The sequence below is a fragment of the Protomyctophum parallelum genome (assembly GCF_964188405.1).
Source record: "Protomyctophum parallelum genome assembly, chromosome: 2".
NCBI lineage: Eukaryota > Metazoa > Chordata > Actinopteri > Myctophiformes > Myctophidae > Protomyctophum > Protomyctophum parallelum.
In genome coordinates this window covers 61,171,666-61,187,272 of record NC_139699.1, presented here as the reverse complement: position 1 = coordinate 61,187,272, position 15,607 = coordinate 61,171,666, and the positions used below count along the sequence as shown (strand labels likewise).

General features: G+C 44.1%; 1 protein-coding gene across 3 annotated transcripts in view; it reads left to right on the top strand.

Moving 5' to 3' along the window:
* Positions 1 to 15,607, top strand: part of nfatc3a (nuclear factor of activated T cells 3a) — a 147,645-nt gene that overhangs the window by 27,287 nt on the left and 104,751 nt on the right. For all 3 annotated transcript variants that reach the window (XM_083760200.1, XM_083760201.1, XM_083760202.1), the window contains exon 2: positions 9,331 to 10,555. In XM_083760200.1, coding sequence (XP_083616326.1) covers positions 9,331 to 10,555 — 1,225 coding nt within the window. The remainder of the gene's footprint in view (positions 1 to 9,330; positions 10,556 to 15,607) is intronic.

Here is a 15,607-nt window from a genome sequence, read left to right as displayed (position 1 = left end):
TTTGGCCACCAGATCTTGAATATGCGCTTCAGACAGCTGTTCATAAATGTCTGGATCCTTTGCAATGTCCTCTTAGTCATCCTCCACGTCTCTGAACCGTAGAGAAGTATGGATTTGACGTTGGAATTGAAGATACGCACTTTGGTTGTCAAGGCTATTTGTTTAAAGGACCAGATGTTCTTCAGGATGATGAAGGTTGCTCTAGCTTTACCTACTCTAGCTGTGACGTCGCTCTCTGTTCCGCCCTGCTTATCTAAAAGGCTGCCGAGGTGGTCTTCATGATCCAGTCAATGACAATTAGTAACATGAACAGCGATAGGAGGCATCCCTGCCGGAAACTGCCCATAGATCCGAAGTCCCGTTAGTCCGAACATGCACTGCTCCCGTGCTTGCGGTTAGGTTTAGGTTTGCTCCCGTGCTTGCGGTTAGGTTTAGGTTAGGGTTAGAGATAGGGATAGTAATTTCGGAACAATGAACCTTCTGACTAATGACACGGCACCTCCCTGCCGGACATACAGCAATACAAGGCAAGAAATAAAACAAGAAGCGCTGTCGAAACAGAACAATATACAATACAGTACAGTACAATACAATACAATATACAATAGTATACAATAGTACCATATACTACTGTCCTGCACTATGCAAGAAAAACAAACTATATGGACAAAAAACAAACCGGTTACACCTTACACCCCCTTAACACACCCCCTTTACACACGGGGTGTAAGTGTGTAAAGTGTCTTTAAGTTGAATGTGGGAACTAACCTGATGAGCAAAAGCTTTGTTTTTGTTAGAGGGTTTTGTTTTGTTTATTGTTGAGTGGTAGGATCCTTCTGACCATTATTCATATTTGTAGGATTAACCGAAAATACATCAAAACCGAAATGCAGAACAAATAACCGACTTAATCTTGTTCATTTAGGATTGTTGAAAAATCCGGAAGCACGTTTTTTCCTTATTATTTCTAATATACCAACAAATCGACATGAAAAAGTATTAATGTATTTTTGTACTCGACCAAATCGATTAGTCTGATTAACAACTCAACCATGTGTCGTTGTACAACGGTGGTCAAAAAATAAATAAATAATAATAATAATAACGTATTAATCGTAATTGTGGCAAAAGATTGAAATGATAATGATTGTGAGTCATACATATTAAGAGCATACTGGCTGTTGGAGGAACGTTTGAGGAACATAGGGACGTGTTGTGAAAGCCAAGGATGTCACAAGCCGCATATCCTGTGCAGGCTGCACTGTGGTTTGAGCAATGACTTGTATCTATACTTACTATGGTCTCTATGGTCACTTTACGATTATGGGAAGGACATTATAATATATTTTCAATTTTCTTTCACAATAACCATTCCACATAGGCCTAAATGTGTTTTTAAATAGAGTACGGTATAAGTAATTACGTACCGTTTTCTGAAAAATGCTGCTTTTCAAAATATTCTCTACTCTCAGACCATGCTTTATTGACTACTTGTGAGATTTTTGGACAAAATATGGAGGAGTAATAAAAAATAAAAATTAATGTGTTTTACAAAAGTCAACCTCCTGGTGGCGCTATAACAGGCCGTTCTGGAAAATTTGGGGCAGAGGTTCATCGCTGGCATCTAGGGAGTGTGTTTGCAAAGTTTGGCATCGACCGGGTTAACGGTGCTGGAGATTAGCTGTACACAGACGGACAGACACACACACACACACACACACACACACACACACACACACACACACACACACACACACACAAACACACACACTCGGACGGAGTGCAAAACATAATCTCTCCCCATGCCTTCGGCCTGGTGGAGACAACACCAGCCGGGGAAATGGCCGATTACCTAGCAGAGGTGTTGCCGAAAAGATGACAAACCCCCATTATTACTTTTGCTCAGAGAGTGCACAGATATAGCCTCTCAGTGTTAGAAATGGATAGATTCACACAGAAGATTTTACTGAATACCAAATATTTTAATATGACAGGGAGGTCATAAACTAGTACTACTAGTGCAAATTTGCTTTTATAGGGTATAAAATAGCTTTTATAGGGTATCCATCTATAGTCCTTACATGCTCTCTTATCTGTCAGGGCATTTTTACTACACTCTAAGCCTTTGTGTTGTATATATACAGTACATTACTGGCAGCTCAGTGGCCAGCAAGTTACTGTATTTTTGAATTACAATGAAGTACTGTAATCCAGTTTACAGCATATGACACACTACTGTATTACTACAAAACAGTAATTTACTGTAATTTTACATTACTTTTTTTTAATGTAGCCCATGTTACTGTATTCTATTATACAGTATTGTACTGTAATATTACTATACTACTGTATTCATTAGTTTAACCCATTTTACTGTATTTTTATTATATTGTACTGCAATATTACTATACTACAACATTGAATTCAAATCAAAAGTTTCTTTATAAATACTTTTATTCCAAACTCACATCACCGTTTAACAGTAACAGTTAATGAAATGTTCTGGAACATTGCATTGAAACATGTTCACATAAAACATCAAATGAATTGTGTATTCAACAAGTCAACAACACAACAATAACAACAGCGCATGTTTAAACGGTCTGCCATACAAAATAGAACAGCAACAACTTTCAGTATATTCAGCATAAAATTCCATATTCAATTTTGAACTGTGCCCCTGTTTAAAAGGACATACCAGAAGTAAAGTGTTTCTAAACCTTTACAAGAGATCATTGACAAGTCATATTGACTACCCTGAAAGAAGGCCAACTATTCAAAATCCTTCCAACCAGTTTGAATTGGCTGGCTGTTAGCTGCATCATGACTTAATTTTATGGTGTAAACATTTATCAGTAACTAATTCATGCCAGAGTATTTCAATATTTTACCTAGTTTTTGCTGGCAACTGGATGCCCTGTTGTGAACAGTTGTAAAAAAAGAAAAAACAGGTCTTCAAAGACGTGGATGGCATTTCAGAAAAAGAAAAGAATAGAACTTGAAGACTTGAAAAAAAGGTCTTCTGAAAGTTACAAGCATCATCCTGGCATGACAACATAACATTCTGGGGTTTAGGTCTATCTTTTTAAAAGTGCATATCTTCCTCTGGCACACATCTGATTTAATTTTCATGCAGGTTCAACAGTTATAGCTTTTCACACATTTTAAAGTTCTCTGAAACCATATAAGGGCATAAAGGTGACATAACAAAGGCAGACAGAGATCTCCATTATGAACATACAAGTGACACAGGCAGACAGAGAGACACTTCAACAGGTACTCTGGTCCTCTAATTTGAATGGAATATTATCCCCGTTGTCAAACTATGTAGAATGAGGCCTGGATACAGTGGATAGCACACTAAAGAGTCAGTGAACAGTCAGTAGAACTTCTGAAGTGTTTAGGCTACTTTGGGGGAATATATTTTAGTGTAGTTGACCGGCTTCTCAGGGGCCCCTTGGGAATCCGATGACTTAATTATCAGGTTTAAATGGTTAACGCATTTTGGGACGGGAACCCCTTTTGGTGTTTCAAACATGTTATAATTTAGCTATTGAAAAATAGCAGATCTACAAGCTCATAGCGCCCTCGGTTTGACGTCTTCCATTCGAACTCCAACAAGGAACGAATTAAACCGTTGACCTGATGATTGAGGTCCGTCACCTTCCTCTGCACCACCTTCGTGGTCTTCTTCATCTTTGAAGTTGGCACCACTGTCCAGAGTCATGACCACACTTCCCTCAATATACAGGATGCTGTCAGGATTGAATGTCCTGAAAATGAAACGACAAATTGTTACTCAATTACCCAAAATATTTTCATAATAACATTTTCCATAATAGCATTAATACAGTGCGAGATCAGTAAAAGGACTTCATATACAAAAATCGAGAATCAATTGTGTAAGTAGATTGATGACTGTCAAAAATTGACAATTAACAGTGCTTACGTCAGGGTAGCAGTGTGTGTGTGTGTGTGTGTGTGTGTGTGTGTGTGTGTTACACTTACCGAGCATAATGAGCCTTGGTGTGTCTGGGTTGCTGTGACAAAACAAAACATGAAACAAGGACAAAAAAAAGAAAATTAGTTTAGACCTTGGGATACATCACTGAGGATACGTCCCAGGTGCATCCATGCGATGCATTTTTGTTTTAGTTATTCTAGTTATAGGAATAGACTACATGACAACCAGGAATAGTCTGGTGACCACCAGAGAGACAGGTGGCAGCCGAAATGTAGACGGCACCCGGGAGCAGTATGGGTTAGCGCCCCAGCCTGTGTCTTCCGTGAGGAAGAAGCCCAACAAAACCACGGTGAGGCCTTTAGGAGGGCCATTCAAGCCGCAAGCGGAGCCTGCGGCACCACCATGGGCAAGGTGGAGCCTGCAGAACCGTTGTGGCTTGAGAATCCAACACTCCTGAATTAAGTGCCTGGTGCTTGGAGTCTGGTGCAACACACAGGTGCTGTACCTTGTGAGAGCAGGAGTGGACCTGGTGAGACGTAGGAGGGGCCCGGACAGGAGTCCACCCACAGAGCCTAGTCCTTCCATGCGCCAGATTGATGCGATCCTCCCGCATACCCAGTACCGGCAGAGTAGTTCCGGAGGCCAGGGTTGATCCTGTCCAGAAACCTGTAAGCAGTATCATACCGATTAAGAAATGTATTGTGAAAAAAACTAAGAACAGTAATGTACTCACCATCAGTACAATTCTAAGGTTGTACACCTGATTTAATTATAACACAGTAGTGTAATATGTTAAGGCATTTACTTGCCTCTGAACAAGCTCCAGTGTACACGCCACAGCCTCCTGGTACTCCATATTGAACACATAGAAGCTTCCAAAGAGCACGGCCAGGACATCTTTGAAGTTGGCACCACTGTCCAGAGTCATGACCACAGGATCGAATGTCCTGAAAATGAAACGACAAATTGTTACTCAATTATCTACAATATTTTCATAGCATATTTCATAATAGCATTAATACATATTCAGTGCAAGATCAGTAAAATTAATATAAACTTCATATACAAAAACAAGGGAATCGAGAATCAAGTATGTAAGTAGATTGATGACTGTCTATGAATAAAAAAATAGACATTTAACAGTGCTTACCTGAGGGTAGCTGTGTGTGCGTGCATGCGTGTGCGCAAGAGTGTGTGTCTGTCTGTGTGTTACACTTACCAAGCATAATGAGCCTTGGTGTGTCTGGGTTGCTGTGACAAAACAAACAATATGAAAAAAAGAGAATTAGTTACTTTAGACCTTGGGATACATCACTGAGGATACGTCCTATGCGTATGCGATGTATTTTTGTTTTCGAACTACACAATATAATAGTGAGAACATGTGGGTTTATTTATGGATGGCATGTATGGGTCCAGATCTTCAATCCATCCATAAGTGAACCCACATTCCTCATACTCGTTTTCTGATATCCATCCCACAGAGATCTAGTATCACCTTGTGGCAGAATAACAGCATTTTGGCAAATGGGTACCTTTGTTTGTGAAAGAAAAACATACTTACATCGGCCAGCATGAACAGGACAGCTTAAGTTGCCATCACATCTTGATGTTATGGTGTCGAGTTGTTCTCCGTTCCAGTCAGCAGACTGGATCTCGCCTCTCCTCTCCACTCCACTCCACTCCTCTGATGCTGCAAAGTAGTTGATGATCTTGAGATGACAGATCACAAGAATGAAACAATTCTGTAACAAAATAAAATACAATAATAGTATCATCAATTATAGGAAATATGTGGCCAGATTTAACTGAGGGACTACCATCATGCAGTACAGCTTTTCACCAGAGAAAAACTGTTTTTCATTCTAAATGAGTTAATAGCACAGGCAGACTCACATACTAGAGGCTAGAGCATGTCTGAAATAAATGTCAGAGCTGAAATCAACATGTAAATAATGAAATAAATGCTTAAACATGTAGCTAGGTGTAATGTTAGAGTCCACAGAAGTGAACCTTTCAAGCCTGTTTTCTCAACTCACTGTTTCTCTGCAAGACATTACTCTATAAGCCATATCTCCAAAACTGGTGGGTCAAATTGAACCAATATGTCAATTTGAAGCAATGATCCCCTGCTTTCATATGACATGAGAAAACGAACCATGACCATGGCAAAAAAAAGAAAAGAAATCCAATGGCAGCCCCAACTACTAATGCCAAATAACTTAAATATACAAAGACGTTATACCAGTACCAACAAAACATGCAATGTTTGTTATTTATTTTAAAATATTCCAAAATAGTGAAAAGGCCATCTACAACTCACATTGTGAGCTTAGTTGGATATATTATTGTTAGATTAATTATTAACCTACACCCCTACTCACATTTTTATTATCATCAAAAAAAATTTGCAAATACAATGATAAAGCATGCTTCTAACACCACACTGACTGTTTGCATTTAGCAAACTTACTGAGAGTTATCTATCTAAACACAAATCAATGATAATTTAATTCATGTTTAAAGTAGTTTAACACTAGCAGCATGAGCAAATATCAAACAAATCGTTTGGTGAAGCCTCACAGAAATGTATGCTTTCTCAGTTCACCACACACAAAAACGATTTTTCTAGCTGTGTCTATCACTCTATCTCCAATACTTCACTAGAGCACACAGTCCTAAAAATGAATAAATCTCTGGATGAAAACAATGTACAAGTAATAAAGTAAACAATTAAACTTACAGATTAATATCCAAAAGCCCATGGAGCAGCCATGCCATTCTCTTCTTCAAGGAAGTTGCTGTGAGTTGGTGGGTGTGGTCTGTGCATGTCTTCTGTGATGTGTATGGCTGTGTGCAGGCAGGAGGGCGGGGCTAACTCGTCATTTACACCAGTGCTGTATTTTTGCTATGGCAGGTTACATTCAGCATACATTCACCTTACAACCTGTTACAGTACCAATGTAAAATATTCCCGCCTAGTCAAAACTACCCAGAATGCAATGCAAACTAAAGTACTTTACTGTAATAAAGAAATGTAGCAATGTACTGCAGGGTTATACAGTACTGTACTTCAAAAACTACAACAAGGGTTAAGAGTGTACTAGAGGAGCGAGCAATATATGAAATGATGCTTAGGTGTTGGATGATATGCTGCTGCATTGTTTGCGTTCCACTGTCCGGGACGTTTAGAACATGTTTTGGGTGTAAACATAACATACAGTCTAATTCAACTGAATTTTATTTCAATTGCACTAAAGCATGTGAGATGGAGACTAACTCTTACAACTGTAGGCTAAAGCACTTTATAATATCAGGCCTGTGTGTGTGTGTGTGTGTGTGTGTGTGTGTGTGTGTGTGCACGTGCGTGCGTGCGTGTGTGTGTGTGTGTGTGTGTGTGTGTGTGCGTGCGTGTGTGCGTGTGCGGGTGCGTGTGCACGCGTGCGCTAGCCCTACTGGGCACTACACTGAGTGCAGCCAGTGGAAGTTTGTCAATAACCTCTAATAGAGTGGTGCCAACTCTCAACGTGCACAATGGGCCCTTGTCTATTTAGCTGTGTGTGTGTGTGTGTGTGTGTGTGCAGTGTGTGCGCACAATGTGTGCGCGCGCGTGTATTCCGGGCCAGGGCCTGTGATGGCTGACCTGCGATATAAATAGTCTGTCGGTGCCGGCTGTGATGACAGGCCGGAGCATGCAACCGTTGTGTGAATTTGTTTCCTGAGTAGCCGCTGTTCAGCGGTTATCCCTCCTGGAACTGTGCCTGTCACACAGCTACACACACACACACACTCACACATGCACGCTCACACAGTCACAGTCACATGGATACAAACATGGATGCATATCGTCGCTGCTAAGCAGATATACCTTGTATCTCCATATTTAAACCTTTTGTTTTGGCAAGGGTTGGCCTGTGCCTGACTGCCTGTGTCTGGTTGGGCAGCAGGACACTGTAGAGTAGACAGAACCCAACACCAGTAAGTAACCAATGTAGGCTCCTGTATCTACTGTAACTGGCCTACAGTAACTTCAGTGTTTGTGTCAGTCAGTAGGCAGAAACTTGAAACTTTCACGTTAACATTATTTTCAAAAATATCCGATCTGCAAGCTCACAACATGTCGCGAGCGAAGCATTGTGCGCTTGTAGTTCGGCAATTTCTGCTGTACGTAACATACGTTGTAACATACTTGAAACTGAAAACATAAAAAAAGTTGAATTAAGGACATACAACTGACAGCGACAAAGTCTTTAAGCATTGGTTACAACAGGTTGTGGGCCACAGTGTATGCTGGTGGTTTAGAGAGTCATTGGTTATCATGACTTGAAAAGTATCCTTGGACATTGGGCTTTAATAATGACAGTGACGGGAGACATGAGCGAGCATGGCCTTGACTAAACCAGGACTTTTAGCATGGACTACATATTTTGCCTTATATAACAGTTAGCTCCAGCCATCGTGATTGGCCCAGAGGCATTCGGAGCCGTGCTAATAACCCCCCATATATATTCTTCACTCTCTGAGTTAAGCACCCGTAAGGGTCCATTCGTGGACGCCCCCCATGCTCCCCAGACCAGACGTTGAGAAACAGCGAGTACGTATTGCTCTGTGGCGTGTTGTGGACCAGTCCAGCTGCTGGTTAAATTGCCCATAGCAACGGTAAAACAATGGGGTACTATTATGGTTTGCGCGGACTGCGGAAAATAACGCAGTCTAGAAAAGTTGACCATATTTGTCAAAAAACAGATTTAACGACAGCTCAGTGCTGTTGTATAAAACCAATAAAACACTGGAGGCCGTGTTGTGTTGTGATTATTGGCACGGCTGTGCCGGGGGGCGACGGCACTCCTCTTCATGTCGTTGCCTTATGCCGCAACGCAGCCGTGCCAATAAGCACCATAAAGCTGTGTCTCTCCTTTGTTGCTTAATGATGTGTAAACAGGGTTACAAGGAGTCAGAAGAAGTACTACAGTGCATATTGTAATAACAGCTGCTAATTGTATTGTATGCTATTGGATGTACAGTATAGTAGGACTGGAAAAAAAAAACATTTTCTATTTTAATTTGTTGTACAGTTTTGTACTACTTTTATACTCAATTATAAATTATAAGTGATTGTTTTCTTTCCTTTTGATGTATTTATCTGTCTGAAGGCTGACAGCAACATGTGATTGTCGTGATTTTGAATTGAGTCTAGATATTAATCACTTTGAAATTGAAGCCCTATTCTAAACTTCTTCATATGATTGTCTCGGTGTCAAATTAGCCGATCTACAAGCTCACAACGCATTGCAACTAAAAGACCTCTGAACTCCTGTAACTCATCTCCCCCCTGCTGTCCCTTCTTCTCTGTCATGTCCAATCAGATCTGGAGCCCGATGACAACACATCCTTCTACATCCTGAACGTGGGGCAGCCCCAGTCCATGGTGACCAACCACCAGTCCATGGGCCTCATGACCCGCCATGGCATGCAAACCCAGTCCCAGGTCATCAGCGCGTCTCCGCGCATGCAGCCCCATCACAAGCCCGGGGCCTGCGACCCGCCGGGCTACGGGACGCAGCACCACCAGGGCTCCAATAGGTACTGCTCGTCTCCGCTCCTCCCCACCTCCGTTCCCGCGGGGGGGCCGCCCAAGGCCTTCGAGTGCCCCAGCATCCAGATCACCTCCATCTCTCCCAGCTGCCAGCAGGAGATGGACGCCTGCAGCGACGAGCTGCGGGGCAACAACGGCCCCGACAGAGACTACCACCACGGGGGGGACCGGCCCCTGTCCAGGGACCACCTGTACCTGCCCCTGGACCACTCGTACCGGGACTCCTCGCTCAGCCCCAGCCCCTGCAGCAGCCTGTCCTCCAGGAGCTGGTTCTCCGACGCCTCCTCCTGCGAGTCCTTCTCCCACGTCTACGACGACGTGGACTCGGAGCTGAACGAGGCGGCCGCCCGCTTCACCCTGGGCTCCCAGTCCCCGCTCACCTCCCCGGCCTGCCCCTCCCCTCAGGCGGGCGGCGGCGGCGGCGGCTGCGGCGTAGGAGGGGTGACGCTGCAGGAGGAGCAGACCCACTGGCAGCACCACCACCCGGCCTTCGTCCACTCCCACTCCCTCACGCTGTCCCCCCGCCACTCGCCCTGCCACTCGCCGCGCACCAGCGTCACGGACGAGAACTGGCTGAGCCCGCGGCCGCCCTCGCGGCCCTCCTCGCGGCCCACCTCGCCCTGCGGCAAGAGGCGCCACTCCAGCGCCGACATCTGCTACCCGGGGGGGTCGGTGTCCCCGCACCACTCCCCCACGCCCACGCCGGGCCCCTCGCCGAGGGGCAGCGTGACGGAGGACACCTGGGCGGGCAGCCCCTCCGTGTCGCCCTTCCAGTGCTGCCCCTCCGAGGCCGACATCCCCTCCAAGACCAGGAAGACGTCCCAGGACAGGACGGCGTCCGCGCAGCCCGGGAAGGGGGACATGGTGCTGGACGAGCCGGGCAGCATGTCCCCTCATCTGGACTCGCCGAAGGACGGCCCAGGGGAGCAGTTCCTCTCTGTCCCCTCCCACTTCACCTGGAACAAACCCAAGCCTGGCCACACGCCCATATTCAGGTAAAACAGCTTAAATCTTAACCCATTCTGACCTGAGATCAGATTCATACGAGGTTTCCGCCGGACACACACTGGTCTGATGAACCCATTCTGACCTGAGATCAGATTCTAAAAATGTCAGTCGCTCTTCGATTTTTCAAAAATAGCAGACCTACAAGCTCGTATCGCGCCACTCGGTGGCGCGATATGAGCTTGTAGATCTGCTATTTTTAAATAGCTAAAGCATAACATGATGCTGACACCAAAATGGGTGCCCGGTCAGAATGGGTTAAATCTAGAACAATAAGGATATAAAAGGTGCATGGAGTGATTTTGTTTTGTTAAAAATGTGTTTCTTGCAACAAAATGGTTTTTTCCCCCCCCCAAACAAATATCATTCATTAACCACTGAAGCATTTTATACTTTGTCATGCGATGAACAGGGTCAGGTTAAACAGTACGCTGGTGTGGAGGTCTTCAAAAGACTTGTTTTATCTGCGTTTTTTGTCAGTTATCAAAGGCCTGAACAATGCCTGCAGAGATAGAAAGGCATGGGCCATCGTCATAGATAGCGCTAGCATAGCATCCAAGCAGGTCAAGGCTAACCCAGCAGACATCCTTGGAACTTGGAAGTGTTGGAAGTGTTCGTAAAGTTCAAAAGGTATTTTGATATGGCAAGTAAACACACTCCTGAAGGCAGCTTGTATCAAAGAGCAGACACGCTATATCTAACTAGTAATAGCTTTATTGACCCAGTTATGAGTTCAGTAACGAGGGAACTTTGAGCCTCGTGCGGCTACATCGTCAATCCTCTACATTCTTCTACTCTGCATACAATTTTGGTGCACACAACTAATACATTTTGTTTGTTTGTTTGTTTGTTTCAAACAACCATTGCTCTTGTGAGGAGCAGGACAATTGTTCTCGACAATGTGTATCCTATGGCACATCATGTGGGCATTTGGCCCTCACATCATACTATAATTAACCGAATGTCTGAATGAATGAATGAATGAATGTCAGAAACACCGGCGTATCTCCTCATTGCCTGCACCAATCGCTCCCACTTTTCACACAGGCATTGACCATAATAATATGGAGGTCTGAACGAAGCCATTTTTTCAATGAGATTAATAATGAATTTATTAGTGAATAAAAACCCGTTTATTTGTCCGTGGTCTATCTCCGACCGAGCCACACTATTAGCACACATCTCTCCATGCCAAAAATAATCTGCACGCTCCCACAATCCAGCTAGGCTACATTTTACCGACGCAACTGTCATATTTACTGTACAGATATTGTTTTTTACATCACCACACGATCCCACGGGCAAAGTTGCGCTGATCTGCTCCACAGTACACCACCTCAGGCCCCTCCCCCTTTGTACAGACAGGCGATTGGCGATTCAAACCACACACGGGTAAAAACAGCGCAGGCACCATTGTGGCAGACAGGCAGCTGTTACACACGGCGCATAGCCTACTAAGGTTATTTAACCACTTTTTGCAATTGTTTGAACGTCACTTCATATTATAACTTCAAACCAAACGCGGGTGACACGCCTGGTCACTGACGACGCGCGTCGCGCAGTTACAGATCTCATCTTTCCTGCACCTAATGTGAAACATTGAACAGCACGGCCACGATCACAACGGAATGATTATCTATCGGGGTGGCTCTGTTGGATCAGAACATATCAATAATTTAAGCCACCACTCGACGGAAGGGAAACACACATCCCGTATAAAATACCATGATAAAATACATACAGACAAATGCAATGACTAACGTTTGGCTGCCCTGTCGACACCACTTGAGTACTCAGGAACGAAACATTCCTAAATCACAAAAAAACGTCTCATTCTTATCCTGATTAGATAAAGCACAAAAAAACTGCAACTTGATTTGAAGCCCCAAAAAGCCAACCTCCGACTTTAATACAGTAGATTATATGCATCTCTATGGGCAGCAGACGGTCAGCTGAGCGGTTAGGGACCGTCTACAAAGTGCAACACCGAAAATATTTCTATGCAGAATATTACCAACAAATATACATCACACATCAATGGTGTACTTATGATTTGCATCTATTAGTGAATACATTTTTCCCATTGACTTGCATAGGAAAATCTACAACTATAACATTATGTCCTACAGTCCACTTGCCCCCCCCCCCCCCCCCCCCCCCCCTCAGGAGTGTAGGCTCATAACGGGGAAGAAGTTATAAGAGTGCGGCTGCCCCGTAGGCTTTTGTTTTCATTTGCTCGGTTCACCAGCAGCCCTTATAGGGTTATCGGTTAGGGTTAGGGTAGCCGTTAGGGTTATCGGTTGGCCACCAGCAACATTATCTATCCATCCATCCATCCATCCATCCATCCATATTAGCCTATACTTTTGTGCCTAACCCAACTTCCCAAGATCATCTGTAAACTATTCCCTGCTATCAGTAATGTGATCTATTACATCGCGTTACCCACACTGAATATCATTTGCTGTTCATATATTCAGAACGGGTAAGGACTAGTGTATAGTAACACAGTGTACTACGCACGCACGCACGCACAAACACACACACACACACACACACACACACACACACACACACACACACACACACACACACACACACACACACACACACACACACACACACTCACAAAGGGGTCTCTGGGTGACACAGTATTGAGCAGAGGATACAGGCCATGCTTCTCTCCAATGTGTGCAGCAGATGAAGGCATGGCCTTGTTAGTGTGCACTGGCCCCTAGCGCTATAAATCAGCACAGGGCACATATGGCTGACACACACACACACACACATGCATGCACACACACAGACACGCGCGCGCACACACAAACACACACGCACAGACACACACGTGTCAATGGCAAAATAAACATTTAATATGTATGAAGAGCTATATTCAGTGCGCAAAAGTGTAACTCATGTTATGTTACTCAATGTTATGCTTTATCTATTGAAAAATAGCAGATCTACAAGCTCATATCGCGCCACCGAGTGGCGCGATACGAGCTTGTAGGTCTGCCATTTTTGAAAAATCGAAGAACGACTGACATTTTTAGAATCTGATCTCAGGTCAGAATGGGTTAATCAGACCAGTGTGTGTCCAGTGGAAAACCTCGTATGAATCTGATCTCAGGTCAGAATGGGTTAAAAAATGGCAAAAAGGGTTGGAGTGGAGGCACACAAAACAGTTGTATGGTGGCACAAATCATTTTTAGATGGGGTCTGCGGCCAAATGTGGGGTTCCTTGACCCAAAACTTTGGGGAACTATCGGTCTAGGACTCTCAAAAATGTGGATCCATCAAACATCTGGCATGACTCGGGCTCTTAAACTAAAGGCTTAATAGCCAGCTAATTATAACCAGGTAGCCGAACACCATCCCCAAACAAATAACAGTTTGGCCTTAATACTGCTTAGCAACACAATCTAGTTCCCGTAAATTAAAATGGAACTACCGGAGTAGCTTGGAATAGCGTAGGGTCCAGTAATGTTCCCACCATTATAGAAACAAGGCCTCCCTCTGTCCACCATGGCTTACCAGAAGTGGTGGAAAGGGGGGGGGGGTGTTGCAGTGTTGGGAAGTAGAAGTGGGTTACTGGTGGGTTGTGACCCCCCCCCCCCCCAACCCACCACACACACACACACACACACACACAGTACAGTGACGGACATCCGAGAAAGGTTGCGCTATTTCAGGCCACAGGTCGCCACGTTGCCACCAAACCCCGCCACCCCCTCCTCACTCCGCCACACAGCTCACGTTTCCTCCGACCTGCCCCTCCTGTCCCCCGCACTGACTTGTTACCGTGGCAGCCACGCCGAGCAGCGCTTCCTGGGTCAGGGCTTATGTCACTGGTTCTCAAAGTGGAGCCCAGGGACCCCCTATATAGGGGTTCCGAGAGAGGGTTCCCGGGTGGTCCCCTGCAAAAAAGGTGTTAACCCATTCTGACCTGAGATCAGATTCATACGAGGTTTCCGCCGGACACACACTGGTCTGATGAACCCATTCTGACCTGAGATCAGATTCTAGAAATGTCAGTCGCTCTTCGATTTTTCAAAAATAGCAGACCTACAAGCTCGTATCGCGCCACTCGGTGGCGCGATATGAGCTTGTAGATCTGCTATTTTTAAATAGCTAAAGCATAACATGATGCTGACACCAAAATGGGTGCGGTCCGGGTGCGGGTCCGGTCAGAATGGGTTAATATAGTGTTCAATAAAAACTGTTTTTATCACTTTTTACCCTATTTCATGCTTGGGCTATTCAAAAAATACCACATCTACCCAAGCTCAACGTGGCGCTTTGTGAGCTTGGAGATCTGAGATCTGATAATAAGGTCTTTGGAAAATCTTGAAAGATTATGAAAGATGCTTAACCCATTCTGATCGGGAACCCATTTTGGTGTTAGCATCATGTTATGCTTTAGCTATTGTAAAAATAGCAGATCTACAAGCTCATAGCGCGCCACCGAGTGGCGCGCTACGAGCTTGTAGATCTGCTATTTTTGATGAATCGAAGAACGACTGACATTTTTAGAATCCGATCTCAGGTCAGAATGGGTTGATCAGACCAGTGTGTGTCCAGTGGAAACCTGGTATGAATCTGATCTCAGGTCAGAATTGGGGCACTAGATCTTTTCAGATGGGGGCCAAATGCATGTCAATTTGGGGGCTTTGAGTTTGAGAATGTCACGGCTGCTGAGAGGAAAGTGCTGGAATGGGATACTACCGTTAAGCATGTTTTAATTTACACTATACTGATGTATGTATATTTAGTCGGTCCCTATTGGGGACATTTTGCAACATTAGCAACATTCTTTTGAGAAACACTCATCGTGGGAGTTATACGGTACTACGTTTAGTTAGTTTTACCCAGATCATATACGGTAGATGTATTCTAAGCTGGATGTCAAGCAAAAGATATGTTTAATAAATTATATATAAAAAAAAATAATGAAAAGAGCAACAACAAAACAAGTTCAGTGATGGGAGGTTTCCCATGCTAAGTGCACTACACTGGCTACAGCCCAAAGGGACTATGGCCTT